The following is a 20,279-nucleotide window of genomic DNA, read 5'->3' as shown; positions in this document are numbered from 1 at the left end:
AAAATAAGAATGTTTTGATTTAGTCTTGTAAATCCAGTGCATGTGAGGGAATCAGTATATTGTGATAGTTAAAAGAGCAAATATTGAAGACAAAGATATGGTTCAAATGGTAGAACACAAACCTTACAAGTGATAAGGCCCTGATTTCAATTCATTGGCACCACATAGCCCATCTAGAACCATCTGGAATAGTCTCTAACCCCCAAAGATTAGAGGGAGTGCCCATTCTTCACCAGAAGACCATAAACTCTGTCTTCTGCCTGGGACTAAATTTGTGTTCTATCTGAATCAGTAATCTACTTAACAAACCCAAACCTCACTTTTCTCATCTGTGAAATGGAGACAATAAAAGCACCTACACTTTAAAATGTTGTGACTAAATAAAATAATAATATAAGGTTCTTATATTTTTGCCAGCTACATACTCAGTAAATACTGGGAGCTAGTGTAGCAGTGGTAGTCGTGGTAGGACTACTACTATCTGAAGGTCGAGAAGATAACATCAGGCTGCAGTGATAGTACAGCTGGTAGGGCGCCTGTTTTACAAGCAGCCTATTCAGGTTTGATCCCCAGTATTGTCCCCTGAGCACTACCAGGAATCATCCCTGAGCACAGAGCCATGAATAATCCCTGAGCATAGCCAGGTGTGGCACCTAACAAATCAACAAAAGATGACATACACATATATTATTAATTTCTCATTGCTTAAATCATCTTAACTTGGAAATCACAGGATTAGAAGAATTAGCCATTTGTTTATGATTCATTAGGCTGTCTTTTGAGTATTAATTTCTGGCTCTGCTAAAGCATCAAGTGTTTGCTCTATCTGTATGTCTTAATTATTATATATAAGGAGCTGACTAAATTTAAAGTCAAGTAAAGAAACACAGTATTCTAGGAGTTTTGGGGACTAGATGAATCACATAGCTTTTCTAGAATGCCCATGTGTTCAGATGCTTAATATTGGGGCCACCTGGCTCCATTTAACTGCTGTGGGTTTGAGTTAAATGTAATTCCCAGAGCATTCCAGGGTCCTGTTTTATACTGATTATTGAGGAACTGTTCTCACCTGATTTTCCTGATCTAAATCAAATCAGGATTGAGTGTCTTCTGTCTTACATACCTGTGTTTCAAGTTCATCATAGTATATAGGTGACTAAATCAATGACAAAGTTTTGTGAACAGTCCTCATAACTGTATGTTAGTTTTTTATTGCTCTGCAACAAATCACCACTAACTCTGTAGCTTCAAATGACACACATTATCATGATTTTACAGGCCAAGACTCTAGGCATAGCCTGAGCTGCATCTTCAGGCTCACATATTTGCAATCAAGGTGCCAATCTACAGGAGATTTGTTATTGGGAGTTCAGGGTCCTTTTTAAAATGCTTTGAGGGATAGTCAGGTTCACCCCCCCTCCCCAGTGGTTTTGGACTGAGATCAGCATTATTATGGTAACTATTTTTCTGGTACAGGGAGATTTCTTGGAGTTCTGTTTTGATTTTTGGGTCTGACCCAACAGTAATTAAGGTGTTTTTGGGTTTTTTTCTGAATCTGCTCTTAGGACTTATGATGCCAGAAATAGAACAAAGGTTGGCAGCATGCAAGGGAAATGCCTTAACCCCTGTACTATTTCTCCAACCAAGGAATTTCTTTGAGTTCATTGAGAGTGCTTACTGTTCCTTTCCCCAATTGATCATTCACATTTCAGGCCTGTACATATCATGTTACTTAATTGAAGGAACATGTGTTATCATTCTGTAAACAAATTCTGCACTAAGAGTTTATCCAGGGCAGGAAACTTGAGGACCATCTTAGACTTCTGCCTACTATAGTTTGTGATAACTGAGAACTAATATATGTTCTATAATAATCAAATGTGACTTTAGCTAACAGGGGAATCAGAAAATTTCAAGACAGTCTGTAGGCACTTTCCATAATATTCACATCCTTATTTTTTTTAAGACACCATGATTTACAAAGCTCTTAGTAACAGAGTTTCCAATTAGTCAATATTTCAACTCTAAACCAATCCAGCACTAGTGTCAGTATCAGCCACCCTATTAATGACCAAATATTCTCTCCATCTCCCCACACAGTTTTCATGGAAAACTCTTATTTTTTATTAATTGCTTTATTTAAGCCCATGGTTACAAAATTGCTCATTATTGGGTTTCGATCATACACCATCCTTTACCAATGTATCTTTCCTACCACCAATGTCCCTTTTTATAGTTGAGGTCGCGTATTTGCAATAATTTTTACTTTTCCTGTTTTGATGTACATATTTCCTCAGCTCTAAACCACTGTAATATCCAAGACCTTTGATCAATGCCCATATGTTACTCCCAACCTCACTCCTCATCCCTACTGCTCCCACATCTCTTTTTTCTTGGCTTTCTCCTTTCTATAATCCAGGGCCAAGGATTTTACATTATTTGACACCTTCCATTATTGTGTCTTAGTACTCTGCATACCACAGCTGAGGAAGAACATCCCATATTTGTCTACTCCCTTAACATGATACCTTCCAGAGCCAGCCAACTGGTAACAAAACACATAGTTTCATCTTTGCCTATGACTTTATGCATATATACCATAACTTCTTTATTCATTCATTCATCATTGGCATAATGTCCACAAATCTCAAGAAAAATCCAAAATATCCTTGAGAATAAAGATTAAAGGTCTAATTTAGCCATGCTACCTAACAGAGCATGAAGAAATTAGTGTATTATGACCAATAAAGTTTGTCAGTACACTCTATGGAATACAGAAGGCCACAATACAATTACCAGTTAAAACAGCTTATCTATATGGGGTTTCCAAAGTATTCTATGCACTACCAGAAGAAAATGCAATGATAAAATAAAACCATGTAATATAATTGCTAAGAGAAAAGCAGAGCCTCTCTTGGTATCTAATCATGGCATTGACCACCAACGTAGGCAGAAACCAGATGGAGGTAGCTGTGCTTTGGATAGCATCAGAGTGAAATAGAATATGAATATTGTAGCCAGTATCATTTACATTTTATCAACTTTCTGTTCTTAATCTTAGATAATTCTTCCATATTTATACAATTTTATATTATACATATGGCACTGTTTGCACTGCATTCTGCCAAGTCTTCTCATTTCCTCTCTCTGCTCTCTGAGACTGTAGACCAGCACTGTACAAGAGGTTTTTAACACAAACCCCATATCTATTTTTAATATTAAGAAACATTAAGGATTGAGAAGAAAATGGGTAAAAATAATTTTGATAATATTCAACCCAGATTTTCCAAAACATTAGCAATTGTGGCATGAAATAACATTAAAATTTATTAATAACACTCTTAACTTTGTACCAAGTCATTGAAATCTACTGTGTACAACACACTTTTGTGATGCTCAGGGGTTACTACTGGCTATGAGCTTAGAAATCGCACCTGGCTTAGGGAACCATATGGAACACTGGGGTTCAAACGTAGGTCCATCCTGGAACAACCACGTGCAAGGCAAAAGCCCTACCACTGTACTATTGCTCCGGCCCTACTGTGTACAACACACCTTTGAAGCCAGCCCCTTTTGAGGTTTCCCAGCAGCAGGCTGCACAAGTCTAGTGGCTGCCCTAAGGACAGAACAACTCTAGAGTTCTCTCTGAGACCTCCATCTCAGTCCACAATTGTCCTGCGCATTAGTAATTTAAATATATCTCCCCATCCTGTCTCTCACCTTCTGGTGTGAATTCTGTCGCTAGTACATGAATATCGTATTGTATATGACTAAAACTCGGTTCCCATTTCTTTGTTTCCTTTCCAAACTTTGTAATCTTTTACAATTCCAGTTTCTCAGTGCTCCTCTGTGTCTCAATAGAAACGCTTCTTCCTGTCACTTCTTCCTCATAGCTTAATTTTATTCACAACTGTCTTTTCATTCTAGTCAAAATCATTGACTTAAACATTAGTCATCTCTCACATGAGTTTTTCTATTTATTAGTCTGATTTTCTCAAAACTGTATTTCATACATTTCTTTTCAGCCTGAACATTTTTGTCTTTATTAGTCAGCGAACACTATCATAAAGAGAGAGGCAATTATACACATATATATGTAAATAACCAGTAATTAAGCCAATAATTTAAAAATACATATGCTGGCCCCTGATGATTTGGTTCATGGTATTGCACATATATTGCATATATGAGGTCCTGGGATTTAATCTTTGGCACTACAATGAATAAATAAAAATATGGTATATAATCTCTTTAAAATAGTACTAAACTATATGCCACACCTGAGAATAAATAAATGATGATGTCTTGAACAATAAATATATATCATGCTTGATACAACACAATCATAGTTAATAAGTATAAAAAATTAGACTGTACCTAGACAGTACATTTTAGGCCACCATATTAAGAAAAGGGTCTTCAAAATAGCTACAAGCTCTGAGCCCTTGTGGACTAAAGAGGGACTATGGGGGGGGGGAAATAAATTTCTCCTCACTTGAGCAAGGCCTAAAACAGGAACTCACAAAGAGGATATGTTTTTTCAGGTTCTTAAAAATAAGGATTAAAAAACATATTCTTCAGTTCTGACTCCCGTCAAGCGCACCTCTTTTTATGTCTCTTAATTCAATAGTTCTTAGCCCAAGTTACACATTAAAATCCTTGGGTAGGTTTTTGAAAAAAATAACAAAGAAAAAAAGAAAAGAAAAAAATTCCAGTCCCTGGGCAACATAGGTATTAAGTGAGGAAGAAAACAATTGTTAGCGTTGGAGCCTTGTTATATACCCAGTGTTATGAGTTATAGTTCTGTTACTATGCTCTATATTTTGGTCCATGCCTGAATAAATCTGACCCTATAATATCAAGTATATAGAGTTCTGTTATTTTAGAGATAAATAGGACTACTATTGGTTAGTTTCACTTATTTTTTAACAGATCCAGGGAGATTGAAATCAACAGTTGTTTGGAACACACCTAAGCCTAGAAAATTTTCTCTAAGTATCAGCATGGATCAGGAGAATGCTAATACCTATGCTCCATCCTACAGACAGACAAATCAAGATCCAAGAGCACTACAATAAGTAGTAGTGTGTGGAAGGACATGTGGAAGTAGTAGTGTATGAAAGGACAGCCTTTTATAATGGTCAACTAGGAGCATAGGTATTAACATTCTAATAGCAGATAGAACATGGTCCTACAAACAGGCAAGGATAACTCAGGTCATTCAAGAAGAACATAAAATAATGGTTCTAAAACTTTTGTGTGCTTTAGAATTAAATGGGCTGATTCTTAGATATTGGTAAAAAATAATTTAGATCGGCACAGAGAAGAGACTATTTTTTCAATTACATATATTTTTTACATAATAATTTCTTTATTTAAGCACCATGGCTACAAAGTTGTTCTCTCTCTCTCTCTCTCTGTCTCTCTCTGTCTCTCTCTGTCTCTCTCTCTCTGTCTCTCTCTGTCTCTCTCTCTCTCTGTCTCTCTCTCTCTCTCTCTCTCTCTCTCTCTCTCTCTCTCTCTCTCTCTCTCTCTCTCTCTCTCTCTCTCCTCATGGACATTTTTGACAGACAGTCCTCTCTCCGTGGTAACTGGTTTGAGGATACCTACAAGGACCATTAAACATCAAGGTTGAAGGTGTCCTAATAATTGTTTTCTTGGTGTTTGGAACAGTGATGACTCAAGGATGAGTTAGTTGGGCCAGAGAGATAGCACAGTGGTAGGGAATTTGTCTTGCACGCGGCTGACCCAGGAGGACCTGGGTTTGATTCCCAGCATCCCATATGGTCTCCTGAACCTGATAGGAGTGATTTCTGAGCACAGAGCCAGGAGTAACCACTGAGCACTGCTGGGTCTGGCCTCAACCCCCCTTCCCCCCCAAAACAGGATGGGTTAGTGGTGTTGGTTAGTCAGATGCTTGCCTTTTATCTGACTGACTTAGGTTGGATCCCTGGAACCTCATATAGTTGCCCAAGTGTTAGGCTACACCTTATTTTACCTAAAACAAAGATCATCTCTGATTCCTTTGTATGTTTGGTTACAACTTGGATATACCCCAAAACAGAGATTGTCTTACTTGTAAACCTGGGTGGGACTGGCTCAGGATAGCCTGAGCTATCTATCTTAACTGCCCCACACAAGTGTGGTCTCTGTACTCAATAAAACCATCAGTTCTGGCAGGCAACTGGCTCTCCATTTGAGTAAGAAGACTGCCAGACTACAAGTGTTTCCCCTCAGTCTGGTTTGGATTATTTCATGTGTAACCCTGATTCAGACTCATTCATCTGGGTTGGAGACAAGACGCATGGGGTGATTTTACACTCAGGCATTACCAAGTGTGATTCCTGAGCACAGAGCTTAAAGTAGGCCCTGAGCACTGCCAGGTGTGGCCTCAAAACAAACAAAAACAAGAGTGGATTGGTTATTAGCCTACAACTATCAATAGGTGAACTCACAAGATAAAGAATTGCATTGCGGGGCACTTCTATAGGAATTTAAAGAGGGAAAGCAATCATTGCATTTCTGCATTTTTAGGGATGATAGTTGAGCTTTAGGCATACACTATTTCAACATAAATAAGGGGATGCTTTTAAAAACTAGTCTCCGGGGCCGGAGAGATAGCACAGCGGCATTTGCTTTGCAAGCAGTTGACCCAGGACTCAAGGTGGTTGGTTTGAATCCTGGTGTCCCATATGGTCCCCTGTGCCTGCCAGGAGCTACTTCTGAGCAGACAGCCAGGAGTAACCCCTGAGCACTGCCGGGTGTGGCCCAAAAACAAAACAAAACCAAAATAAAACAAACAAACAAACAAAAAACTAGTCTTCAAAATTACTCAGCTTTGTAATAAAAAACAGTGGTGCTATTCCTATAGTATTAATATTTTTCTCATTTGACTCTTCTAGTACTTTTAAAGTGGACAAAATAGGAGATAATACTTTTGCTTTACTGATGAATAAACATGTCTGGTTTCATTTAAGTAGCAGGGAGGAAGCAAAACAAAAGCCTACATTTTCTAAGATTTGGCACTGTGGAAGCAGAATGATGTGGTTTAGAATAGAATCAGGCAGACCTATATGGAATCCTAGCTCCATTATTAGCCATGTGACCTTGAACAATTTACTTATGTTCTCTGAGTTTCAGTCTCCTGGCTAAAATGGAGATCACTGTATCCTCATCTTGGGTCATTGTAGAGATGAAATAAGATAATTTAAAAAAAATGTTTCACATATAGTTTCTGAGTAAGTGTACCATCTTGAGAATAATCAGGAAAAGTCAGCTTAGCTGCCACCACTGAACTTTGAAATGTGCCTGACAAGGTGACATTCACTGGTAGGGAGATTGGAGGCTATAGGGGTAGCAGCAGGAGGAAGTATGACAACACGGGTGGGGGGACGTTGACACAGTTGGTGGGATTGGTATTGAAATACTGTGTGCCTAAAATTCAACTATCAATAACTTTGTATAACACAGTTCTTTAATTAAATATTTTTAAAGTCAGCTTAAGTCAATGATTACTTACCATATGAAACACATACCAATGTTGGATTCTGATTCCAATTAATGAGTAGAATATTGATTAAATTTTGATCTTCTGGGTTGCCTGGCAACCAAAAATAACTCAATATCACAAGCTCCTAGCGTTGTTGCTTTTAATAAAATCAGGAATTCGACTGCACTTAGGAGCTCAAGGTTGTAAGAATACAATAGGAGCCCCTAATAAATTTGGAGTTGTGTCAGATATCTTAAACGCATGCATCTTAAAGGATCAGTGCCTTGTACTGAATACTCTTTTTCTCTCTATATATATATATATACACACATTTATATTTATGTATATGTATCTCTGTCTATATCTATCTATCTATCTATCTATTGATCTCTATCTGTCTGTCTGTCTTCCATTCAGACTATGCTCAGGATTTTCTCCTGACTCTGCTCAGGAATCACTCCTGGCAAGTTTGGGGTAATATATGGAGCACGGAACCTAGCTCAGCTGTGTACAAGGCAAATAGTCCTATCTGCTGTACTATGGCTTTAGACTCTGTACTGAATTTTCTTGCTGTTGTGATTCTTCCTGCTTCTGTTCCCCTAGGTGAAAGAAAAGGTTACAACATCCAGTAAAGGGACAAAAAGTGGGAAAAAGCCAGAGTGCTTATACCACTATCCCAGTCTGTCTGCTCAGTCAACACTCTTTGAAGGTCAGAGTTACACACACACACACACACACACACACACACACACACACACACACACACACACACACACTGGCCTTTGCCCTTTAAGAATTTTATACTGTAGAAGAGGAAATTAGTCACTGCTTAATAATAGTAAGTTATTCCAGGAATGACTTTCTGTGCCTATGTATGTCCCTGGATGTATTCTAGTAAGTATTATGGGGTTAAACAGAACAGCGGATATAACAGGTCTTAAATATCCACCATTGGAACTATTCTTTTCCTGTCAAACCAGTCCTGGCAGGCTTTGTCACCTTGGTCTTTTAACATATCATATCATATTAAAAGCCATGAGACTGAGCAGAGGGAAGCATGCTTACAGTATGACTCACTGACTATCACCTGAAGAAAGTGATTTAGTTCACCTTTTGCCTGCTTTTATCATTGGTAGATAAGATAAACCTGATGATTTAGATTCTGCCTCCCATGGCATTAAGTTTGATGCTATGAAACAATAAGCATAACAAAGATTAATGCAACTTCTGAGCTCAGTCTATTCGTGTGTCACTGAGTTCCTATCATATGTCAGTGAGCATCTTCGTGCTTTTCTTTACAACACTCTTCCTTTCTAACACAAACCCTTACAATTTCAAGAGCAGACGGAGGAAATTTATGATAATTGTATTTCCTGCCCCGTTATTTTGTTTCTATCCTTTGTCTGTGCTAACTTCTTTTGCAGGAAAGGTCAATATAATTTCTTAAGAAATCTGTTGTCTCTTTAACACTTCAACATTTCTTTACCCTAAAACCTGACGTCAGGCCTGCAGGTCTGTATAGCAGTCAGTTGATTGACAAATCATGTTCAACATTCATACATTTCTGCTGGCCCCTAGCTGGGGAACAGCTATGCTCATCACCTGCCCCTGTCACTTCTTTCTCTTCTAATAAAGTCCATTTGTTTTGGTGACCGAACGTAAACATACCAGGGGAAAAAAGGCTTGGTGTGGGGTAATTTAATCAGGGTAGGCCAACATGCTATGCTGAGTAATACAGTATCCAGAATAGGAAGGTGGTTTGGTGGCAGCTTAATGAAACAAATTTCAGCTGAAGGGCCGGAAGCACAGTTCCTGTCATCACCTTGGGTCATGCTTCTGGAATGTTGTTCCCCAAGTTCAGATGTTAAGGGGACAAGGTTCCTATAAGCTTTTGAATTCTCTTTTGAATTATCCACAACATTTTACATGCCCTTTCTGCATTAGCATCATTTTAACATTTGGAAGAGGTTTATAAATTTTTAAGGAAGTTCAAACCAAGGTCCCGCACTCTCCTGGCAGGACTTTTTAATATTGGCTTTAGTGGCTCTGCTTAGTTTCCTGAGGAGTTGATTCATTTAAAATACCCTGGTTCTTAAAGCGAAACAGCGGGGATACTGACATTTGCAGTCTGATATTTCTGACTTCTCACTACTTATTGTATTTTTTTATTTTTTTCTTTGTTGTAAATATCAGTACTATGTAATTTTGTGTGTTGTTTAAAAAGGAGAAATTGAACATGTTCAGGGGAGCTGTCTGCATTGAGTCTCATTATCTTGTAGTATTGGGAGAGGTGATATTTAGGATCAATTGAAATGTTTAAAATCCATTTGAAAATAAGCTAGGTAAAGACTATGGCTGTAAGTTATGATCCTGCCTATCCTTTTCCAAATTTTTTTTACTGGTTGATTGTGTGGTGTTTTTATTGTGTGTCTGTGGGTTGGGAGGCTCACACTCAGTGATACTTAACCCTAGTTAGTTGTTTGGGGTCTATGCAGAGCTGGGGATTTGGGGATGGCAGAGCATACATTCAGTCATCAATTTCTCTAGCCCCTAGTTCTTCAAATTCTTATCTATGAAGAACAGAGTCCACTACCTAAGGTGAAACATTAAGAATTCAACAATAACTATTCCTTTATTTCCATTTTCCCATCTCTTGTAATTATCCCCCTCCCTCCTTTTTAAAAGTTCTATCAATTTCACCTTCATATGTATATTCTTTGGAGAAATGTTTTGATATCTGATATTTTATTAACTGATGTTCTAGTAGTAATTTATTCTCAAGAATGCAAAATATAGCAGATAAGTTTAAGATATTTTGTTACTATAAAAATATCAATGGACTTCAAACAAAACCACATAACTTGAACTATCTAGTCCTGCCTCCCAGTTAGAGGGGGAAATAAGGGAGGCACCAAGACCAAACAGGTGCAAGACTACTAAGTAGTAAACTAGGTACAGAGGGGACCACATTTTCTAGCAGCCCCGGGGATGTGGGAGGAGGATTTGGGAGGTAGGACGAAAATGGAAGTGTAGGGAGGACAAATTGGTGATGAGAATCCCCTGATTTTATGTAAATATGTACCTAAAATATTATTGTCAACAATATGTAAGCCACTATGTTCAAAATAAAAATTATATTTAAAAAATATCAATGGAATGAACATTTTACACTGGAGCCATTTAGTATTAAGAAATGTGGTGTTAAATGATACATAGTCTCAAGCTCTGTCATCCTGGTTAATTCTTTCCTGACTCAGATCATGTATTAGCATTTTTACCATATGGCCAAAAGGGTACAGAATATATGTGCAGAGGAACAAGTCAGTAACATTTTTAACCATCTGGTAAATAAATGTGTAAGTAGCAAGTTTTAATATTGTTTATTTTGTCATACAGATGACACCTTTAACCTGAAATAGCCTCTACTACAACTGAGTTTTTCTCAAGTAATTGCAGCTTAATTCATTACATTTTTATATTACTTTTAAAATGAGTCCTAGTTGTGTTTTCTTACATTTATTAACTTTCGTATTTTTTTAATTTTAGTTATCTATTTAAAAATGCATCACATAGTTGACATGGTTGATCATAATACCTTTGTTTCTAGGTAAGTGAAAGCAATGTTATTGAAAATAGGGAAAAAAAGTAAAATGGATGAAAAAAGAGAAAGAAAGAAAAAAAGAAGAAAAAGTACAATAGCAAGCACATTTGTGAAAATTATTGTATCTCTAATAAAGTCATTAAAACAATGGCAGAAGTTTATTTAGTAAGCTCTGTTGTTAGCTGTTCATTTTGTTAAATCAGGTGTTCCTTTAGGGATGACAGCACCAAACAATTGAAGGTGTCCAGAAATTCAAAACACTCTTACTGATACTATGACTTTTAGGGGCCTGTGTTCAGCTGTCAGGCCTATTGGAAGAAGGGATATATGGGGGTGCACGTGGTCATACTCGCATCAAAAAACCTTGGTGATATCAGCCCCCAAACTGAAGTACCTGAAGTTTGTTCATATCTATATCCGTGAAGGGGAATCATAGAAGGTCAGTTATGAGACAGGGTCCTGGGGAAAATGGTGATTGTGGGTGACTGAGATAGCAAGGGTGGCTTCGGCAAGGCAGGAGCTTTGCCCATCCTCTGATGCTCCAGAGATGGCCAGTTTGATTTTTAGATTTTTTTAAAAATCTTTTATTTTAGACACTGATTTATAATACTGTTAATGATCAGGTTTTATGCATGACATATTCCAGTTCCACATCCTCAACCAAAATGTCCACTTCCTTCTACTGTTGTCCGAGTGCCCTTTCACAAGATCTTATACCTTCTTTCCTCCCCTTAGTAAGCATTCAACTAGAAACCATTTCTCAGTTTCTGTTACCTTTGAGCAGTTGTTATAACAATTTTCCCCCTTTGTATACTACTCATGTGAGAAATCATTCTGTATCTATTCTTCACCTTCTGATTCTCTACACTCAGCATGACACCCTTCATTCAGATCCATCATGTAGCAGCAAATTGCATGATTTCATCTTTTCTTAAAGCAAGAGTATTCCATTGTGTGTATGTACCATAGTTTCTTTATTCAGTCATCTGTTAATGAACGTGGGCTCTTTCCAGATTTGGGCTCTTATGACTAGTTCTGCAATGAACAAAGAAGGGCAAATATCTTTTCTTAATACAGGTCTGGTGCCCTAGAGGTAGATGCTAAGAGTGGAATCACTAAAAAGTTCCATTACTAGTTTTTTATTTGCCTTTGGTTGTTGTTTTGGGGTCACACCCAGTGGTGCTCAAGGCTTAGTCCTGGCTTTGCACTTTTATGGAAATTAGGGAACCATATGGGATACTGAGGATTGAGGTAGGGTTGGCTGTGTACAAGGCAAGTGCTCAAACTACTATATAACAATTCCTAGGCAAATATACACATTTGACAAATATACACATTATTTATTGTTTCCCTTCCAAAAGGAGGACTAGTTAGTATTTACACAGAGAGTAAATGAGGCTATTTATTGATTTCTGAAAACTCCACAATGTGCCTAATTTAGGGATCAGAGAGCTAGCACACAAGTTAAGATGCTTACTTGGCATGCAGCTGACTCTGGTTTGATCTCTGACACCAGATAGTCCTCTGAGCACTGCCAGGGGTTGCTCCTGAGCCCAGAGTCAGGGATACTGCATAGAGTCCTTGAGCACTGCAAGGTGTAACTAACCTCCCCGCCAAAAAAAAAAAAAAAAAAAAAAGGTAACAGATAAGTTGCCCAATTTAAAATTTTTTCCTGAGAGACTACAAATTAGACCCAGATACAGACTTGAGGGTTGCAGTTCTGCTTTGCCACTGATTACTATATGAGTGAAGGAATTAATTGGATCCTCTAGGTCTCATATTCTTTGTCTGGAAAGAGCAATAGATATATTGCCAATAGTGCTGGCCATGGAGGACCACAAATGTAGCATCAAACTCATATGTCAAGCTCATTCAAAATTCCAATCTAGTGGCTCATTCACAGAAACAGATGCTCAGTGAGTTTGGAAATAGTCAAAGGGGACTACATTTCAAGTTATTGCCTGACTTGATTCTGATTAGCACTGAACTTCTGGTTATGGCATCCATTTTCCTTCAAAGCCAGGAAATTACATCGTTTTTATATATTAAAATACTGAAAACCTATTAATATCAATAAGCAGAACTCTAAAGTATATTTTCATATCATGGAACTGTAACACTCTGACACCATTTGCTCTTAGAACTTCATTTCCCTTTGGCTAAACCCCACAGTCTTAGGGATCTATCTGACTTTGTGCTCAGAAATTACCCCTGGCAATGCTTAGAAGAACGTTGTACTAATCTTTCTATTCTTTAAATTTTCTATCTTACTTGATAATAGACTGTCAGCATGTATCAATAATATTATAAGTGTCATTCACCTCTCAATTATTCTCATTTAAATGATAGCTATTTTTTATTTTTAATTTATTTAAAGAAAATGCATTACATAATTGACATAACTGATCGCAATACATTTGTTTTTGGAAGACTAAAAGCAACATGATTTTAAAAAAATAGAAAATTGAAAGAAAAACTAAAGAGATGGAAGAAAAAGAAAAAAAGTTCAGTAGCAAGTATATTTTTGAAAATTATTTAATCACGATGAATTCATTAAAAAGCACCAGCAGAAAGTTTAGTAAGCCCTCTTTAAAAAACATGGATGAGTTAAAAAAAAATACAGTAGTAACAGTGTGAGAATGGCAATTGTTGTTTGCATAGCATAGTCCCAGCAAAATACAGGAAAAATAGAAAGAAAAAATCATTGGCCTAAATACAAGGAGACCTTATTCCTGAAGTTTTATGGCAAAAGACTGACTCTAGGTTCCAGTCATAACAGGTTTTCCAACCCCTCAGTCATTCTCTGTGTTCCTGGTGAAATTTTTTTGCACATTAGCTGTTTTGGTGTTAAGTTTCTGTAGTTAAAGATTTTGGTTTCTGTACATTTCCTTCATCGAAGTCAGGATGTTTCACCTCACTATTAGATGCAGAGCGTCCTGCCTTGCAAGCAGGTTGTTGCTGTTTCTGAGTCCTATGAATGTTAAGATAATACTCTTTGGAATAAGCCAATGCCAGGGTAGCAGTAGGGTCTTCCCTGGCAGAGGTTTTCTTCCTGGTGGTGTTATAGACAATTGTGGTTGTTTCCATAGATGGTCAATGATTCAGGGGTATATGGGCAATGCCCATTCTTCTGAGGTCTGAGCCAAGTCATTATGCCAATGTTCAGGATATAAGGCCAAACTGCTTTACAAAATATGTGTTCCTATCTCTATTCAATAAGAACTTGTTTGCACTTGTAATATTTTCTTATTTTAATGTGCCTATGCAAAAGAGGAACAATGCCACAAGGTATTATTGGTGCCTCTGGGGGCTAAGGGAACAAGTCCACAATCCCCTTAACTTGGTTTTAACATGAATTCTAAAGTGAAAGACAGTTCTACCAGAATTCCTTATTGAACTATTCACAAAGAAAAAAATGGTCACTGTTTAAGAGGATATTCAATAAGAAGTATAGCGGTTAAGGGAATACATCTAAGATATTCAAAGGACACATACATGTCCCTTTTATGTCATTAGAAATAGTCGGGGGAAGATATTGAATTCAGGACACCACTTTGGTCTGTGATTTGGCCTTCTGGAGTCTGCAAAATGGCTCCCATTAGTCCCATATTAGAAAATGTCTTTTAGTGGGGGGACTTCTCATAAACCTAGTGTGGTAGCAACCACAGTTAGACAGTGAAGGAAGGTGGAGGACAGGAGGCTTCTGAGAGTAGATACATAGGAATAGAGTATTGCTTTCTTCTCAGGCTGAGAGTCCATTCCTTCACCTTGGAAGCAGGCTGGCAGCTGGCTTGAAGGGGATAATAATGTGCTTCCTGAGGAGCCAAGAACTGAGGGTAAAAATGGTTAAATGTGGGGTAATAGGCAGTGGGGGTGAAGAAGTAAAGGACTAAAAATAAGCATCTGGGTGGTGAGCCAAGAGGAGAAGGAAAATATACGGCATAGACATTCTGTATATGACAAACAGATTAAATCAATGATATCCTAATTACACTTTACATGTGGGGGCTAGCAATTTCAGAATGGACACTGGTGGGAAGGAAAGTTACCTGCAACTTCTCAAAACCAGCACCTCTTGTACTGTGCGGGGATTGGGGGAAGCCTGGGGTCCCCTTTAAACTCCTCCCTGGCACCCACCTCGATGGCCCCCTGGGTGTGAGCCCAGAGATGCCCCTGGAGTCTTGGAAGAAGGAGATGGAAGGCTACTAGGGTGGCCCAAACACCGCAGGCCCCCTACATTTGGTAGAAAGGTCTTTGGTATGGCGGCCTGCCGTTCCCCATGTGGGCAAAAGCTCCCTAGCTCCCAGAAGAAGAAAGAGTTCCTTAATCAAAAGATAGCTCTTACATTTGTTTTGTTTTCTTCCACAGAAACGACAAGATATGTGTGGGGCCAGATCTGTAACAGCAACTCAAATGACTTAAATAGTTATGGGGCTCTTAGTTTTTCAAGATCCTTATATCCCAAAGCCTTCAGCACAACTTCTGTGTTCAAGATTTCTTTGATTTTGTGAAGACTGAGCAGAAGTCTGAGGATGGAAAGCTAGAAAGCTTGATATTTTGCTTCAGTTGCATCCAGCATCATCTGAAAAACAAACCAGAGAATAAGCTAGCCATGGGAGGAAATTCAAGTTTATGGAAGAACCTGATAGACGAGCATCCAGTCTGCACCGGCTGGAAGCAAGAAGCTGAAGGAGCCATTTATCACCTGGCCAGTATTTTATTTGTAGTAGGTTTCATGGGTGGCAGTGGATTCTACGGGCTCCTTTATGTCTTCAGTTTGTTGGGGTTGGGTTTTCTCTGTTCCGCTGTCTGGGCTTGGGTAGATGTCTGTGCAGCTGACATCTTTTCCTGGAATTTTATACTGTTTGTCATCTGCTTCATGAAATTTGTCCATATTGCTTATCAAGTTCGCAGCATAACCTTTGCCCGAGAATTCCAGCTGTTGTACAGCTCCATTTTCCAGCCTCTCGGGACTTCTATGCCCATCTTCAGAATCATTGCTTTGAGCTCTGAAGTGGTGACTTTGGAAAAGGAGCACTGTTATGCCATGCAGGGGAAAACCTCCATTGATAAACTCTCCTTGCTTGTTTCAGGAAGGTTTGTACTCTTGCTGTTTGCATGTATTTCCTCTATAATAGTTAATGGTCTGTGTTTTTCCCCATCTCTGAGTATCATACATTTCCCCATACAGTATCTCTGAATGTCATCCATTTCCTCATCCCTGAGTTTCATAGTCCTAGGAAGTATTTAATACCCCAAAACTTGAGAAAGGCTTTGATATATGAGTCATGAGTTAGAGTCCAAGTTATCAGTTTCTTAAAGCAATAAATAATATAAAGCCTTACTTTTTCTTTCTTAGTAATCAAACATATTGTTAATCTATTTAAATATGTTATTTGTTTCCAAGATAATCATTTAAAGTGAAGAAGAGGGTAATCACAGATTGTTGACATGCAAAGTAATTAAACTAGACTCTGATATAGCATTCTTTAAATACTAGGGAACATTTAACTTAATAATGATCAATTTTTCAATGAATTCTAATAATTACCTACTTCTAAGTTATGAAAACACAAAGTTTGAAGGAGGAAACATGTCTTTAAAAAGGTTAAATATTTCATTTATATGGATATTTACAGAGGTACTTTATTGTTCTTCAGTTTTCTATTCATTTAAAATCTAAGTGCAGTGAACTGCTTTACTGGACTAAAATAGACAGTTAAATGTACTACTTGATGAATTTTCAAATGGATATTTTTACCTAGTATTCAGAATCCTGTGTAAAAAAGAGTCTGTGAATTTTATATTTTGTCATTTATTGTAATTATAAATATAATATTTTGTCCTTCAGAATTTTTTAAAAGCAAAAAAATTTATCAGAGATCCAAAACACTGCTCCCTCCTCTGCTGTCTCCCCCTCTCCCCATTATGCGCTTGATTTCTTCTTCCTGTATAAACTATATGCTTTGTGTTTGGGTAGGATGCGAGTGACAGTTGATGGAGAATTTCTGCATTACATTTTCCCCTTCCAGTTCCTGGATTCTCCTGAATGGGATTCCCTGAGGCCCACTGAAGAAGGTACTTTTCAGGTAAAGTCTACACAGTGAGCTCTACTTCTTCCAAACAGATAAATGCAGGTTGCTTAAAAACAAGGAAATAGGGATCAGGGACAGAACTTAAAGGCTTGGAAATACATGTTTTGTAGACAGGAAACTTGGGTTCAATTCACAGAGTAATTAAGACCAACCCATAAGCACTGATTTGAGAGTAACCCACAAACACAGCTGAGTGTGATCCCCAAAACAAAATTAATAAATTAGTTAGATTAATAAAAATAAGAAATCCAGCACATAATTTGGCTTTGGCATGCACTGTGGACCATGTCTGCCCAATCATCCAGTTCTATTTAAAGCTTGCTGATTAACATCACTTTGCTAGAACAACAAGATGAAAAATAGACTTTTTTTTACATATGACAAGAATACGTTCTGTAATAAATAGTCTTCCATTTTCCTTTGCCTAACTACTAATTTGGGAACAAAAATTTAACTTGAGATTGAACTAGAAACTAAACACTGTGGCTGTAACAGTTTTGTTTTGTTTTGTTTGTTTTCTTCCTGCCCCCCTCCTCTGGCTGTAACAGTTTTTTTAAAACACCAAGAATAAAAATCTTATTACAAAATAAGTGATTAAAACCTTTTTTTTTTTTAGCTATCTTGATTTGAGTAGTATTAGTTCTAATGTATTAGGGCAGGCCAAATTTACTACAATTTAAAATTACTAGAACTTTAGTAGGTTCTGTTCTAAGATAGCTTTACTGGGAGTTAATACTTCTAATACACATTTGCATTAAAATTCATAGACATATATATATTTATATATATGTTTATATATAAATTCTATTTTGTATATATATATATAAATTCTATTTTGTACTGCAAAAATGTGTCAAAGTACAAAGTTCATATTCTTAGGATTGATTTGGAAATAATTGTTCCATATAAGTTGGTTTTATTGTTTTTTTTAATCAAATATTTCTCCCTTCAGTAGAATGCAAATTATACCTGAACTTAGAAAATATAAACTATAGAGATGGGGTAACAGTCTGATGCTGATGTTATAAGTTATATGTAGATTTACTATCACAATTTTGTAGATTGTAAATCACTATGTTTTTTAACTTAAGAAAGTGGCATTTATAGCATTTGTATGAAAAATAAACAGTGGCAGAATTTTCTTCCTAATATATATTTTTATGTGGTCTTATTTCTTTTAGGTCACCCTCACAGCAGAAACTGATTGTCGATATGTGTCTTGGAGAAGAAAAAAATTGTATTTACTCTTTGCTCAGTATCGTTACATCTCCCGGTTGTTTTCAGTTTTAATTGGCAATGACATTGCAGATAAACTCTATGCCTTGAATGACAGGGTATATATTGGGAAAAGATGCCATTATGATATACGACTACCCAACTTCTATCAAATGTCAAGTTCAGAAATGTCCAAATCGCCTGACTAAATACTTTCAGAATTCCAAACAATTCTGTAATGAATGTCATACCAGTCTAAAATTTTATAATCATATTTTTAAAAATATGTTATCATTCCCCAAAGCAAAGAGCAATATCCAGAAAACTGTGCTCACTAATATTTTTTATAAATCAACTTATAGGTAAAATGCCATTTTCTGCTGCTTTACTTATCTCAACTTGAGCGTTGCATATACATTTTACCAAATTGTATTGCATTTATATTGGAATAAGTGGAGGTAGGATGAATAACTACAGCAACTGGCTCTTTTCTGTATCAGAACTGGGAGAATGAACTGTTGCATTCTCTAAAATTTTCTCAGATTTATTCAAATCTGTTGTCGCGTGTCCTATGCAGTTTGGAGTTGTGTCTCAAGAAGCAGTTGGCAAGTGGGTCACTGCTGTCCACATTGACATTTCCAAAATTCACTTTTTCTACAACTTCTGGTGAAAGAAAGCTGTATTATTGTGATATGCAGCAAATATTTATTTTAAATGTGAAGTTACTTAATACTACTATAAAGTAGAATAAATGTGAGATGATCACATGTCGATCTTAAAGGCTTTTATTTACAAATACTTCATCTGCTTTATCTTTACAAGAACATAGTTTTAAGAAGCCATTCAAGGTACAGCAGGTAGGGCATTTACCTTGCACAAGCCCAACCTAGGTTTGATCCCCAGAATCCCACATGATCCCCTAAGTCTGTCAAATATAATTTCTGAGCACTGAGTGCTCAGTAACCCCTTAGCACCACCAGGTATGGCCCAAAAAATATACAAATAAATAAACATTTTAAAAAAAGAATCCATTTAATGGAAACATAGCTGTATAATTGAATAAAAAAGTATTCATGAGTAAATATGAAAAATGTTGCATCACATTTCAACTTCACAGATTCAGCAGAAATAGAAAGAGTGAGTAATTCTGGACACTGAAGAGTGAGTACTCCACCTACCATCTTTTTTTTTTTTTTTTTTTTTTTTTTAATTTTTTAAGATTATTTTTTTTTCTCTTTATTTGGATATTTTGATTACATAAATGATTGTGATAAGGTTTCAGTCCTATAAAGATCACCCCTCTTCACCAGTGCAACATTCCCGCCACCAAAGTCCCAAATCTCCCTCCATCCCACCCCACCCCCACCTGTACTCCAGACAGGCTTTCCAGTTCCCTCATTCATTCACTTGATTATGGTAGTTCTCAGTGTAGTTATTTCTATAACTGTGCTCATCACTCTTGTGGTGAGCTTCATGGAGTGAGCTGGTGTTCCAGCTCTCCTCTAATTGTCTCTGAGGATTGTTACAAAAATGACTTTTATTTTTCTTAAGACCCATAGATGAGTGAGACTATTCTGCGTCTCTCTCTCTCCCTCTGACTTATTTCACTGAGCATGATAGATTCCATGTACATCCATGTATAGGAAAATTTCATGACTTCATCTCTCCTGACGGCTGCATAATATTCCATTGTGTATATGTACCACAATTTCTTTAGCCATTCGTCTGTTGAAGGGCATCTTGGTTGTTTCCAGAGCCTGGCTATTGTGAATAGTGCTGCAATAAATATAGGTGTGAGGAAGGGGTTTTTGTATTGTATTCTTGTGCTCCTAGGGTATATCCCTAGGAGTGGAATAGCTGGGTCGAATGGGAGCTCAAT

General features: G+C 37.2%; 1 protein-coding gene across 1 annotated transcript in view; it reads left to right on the top strand.

Moving 5' to 3' along the window:
* POPDC3 (popeye domain containing 3) overlaps positions 1 to 19,180 on the top strand; it is a 25,059-nt gene extending 5,879 nt beyond the window's left edge. The window contains exons 2-4 of the mRNA XM_049771220.1: positions 15,459 to 16,187; positions 17,071 to 17,179; positions 18,367 to 19,180. Coding sequence (XP_049627177.1) covers positions 15,703 to 16,187; positions 17,071 to 17,179; positions 18,367 to 18,609 — 837 coding nt within the window. The 5' untranslated portion in view covers positions 15,459 to 15,702 and the 3' untranslated portion in view covers positions 18,610 to 19,180. The remainder of the gene's footprint in view (positions 1 to 15,458; positions 16,188 to 17,070; positions 17,180 to 18,366) is intronic.
* Positions 19,181 to 20,279: the final 1,099 nt, after the last annotated feature.

This window comes from Suncus etruscus, chromosome 4 (assembly GCF_024139225.1).
Source record: "Suncus etruscus isolate mSunEtr1 chromosome 4, mSunEtr1.pri.cur, whole genome shotgun sequence".
NCBI lineage: Eukaryota > Metazoa > Chordata > Mammalia > Eulipotyphla > Soricidae > Suncus > Suncus etruscus.
Note: the sequence above shows the minus strand (reverse complement) of the source record. Positions and strands in the feature narration are given on the sequence as shown.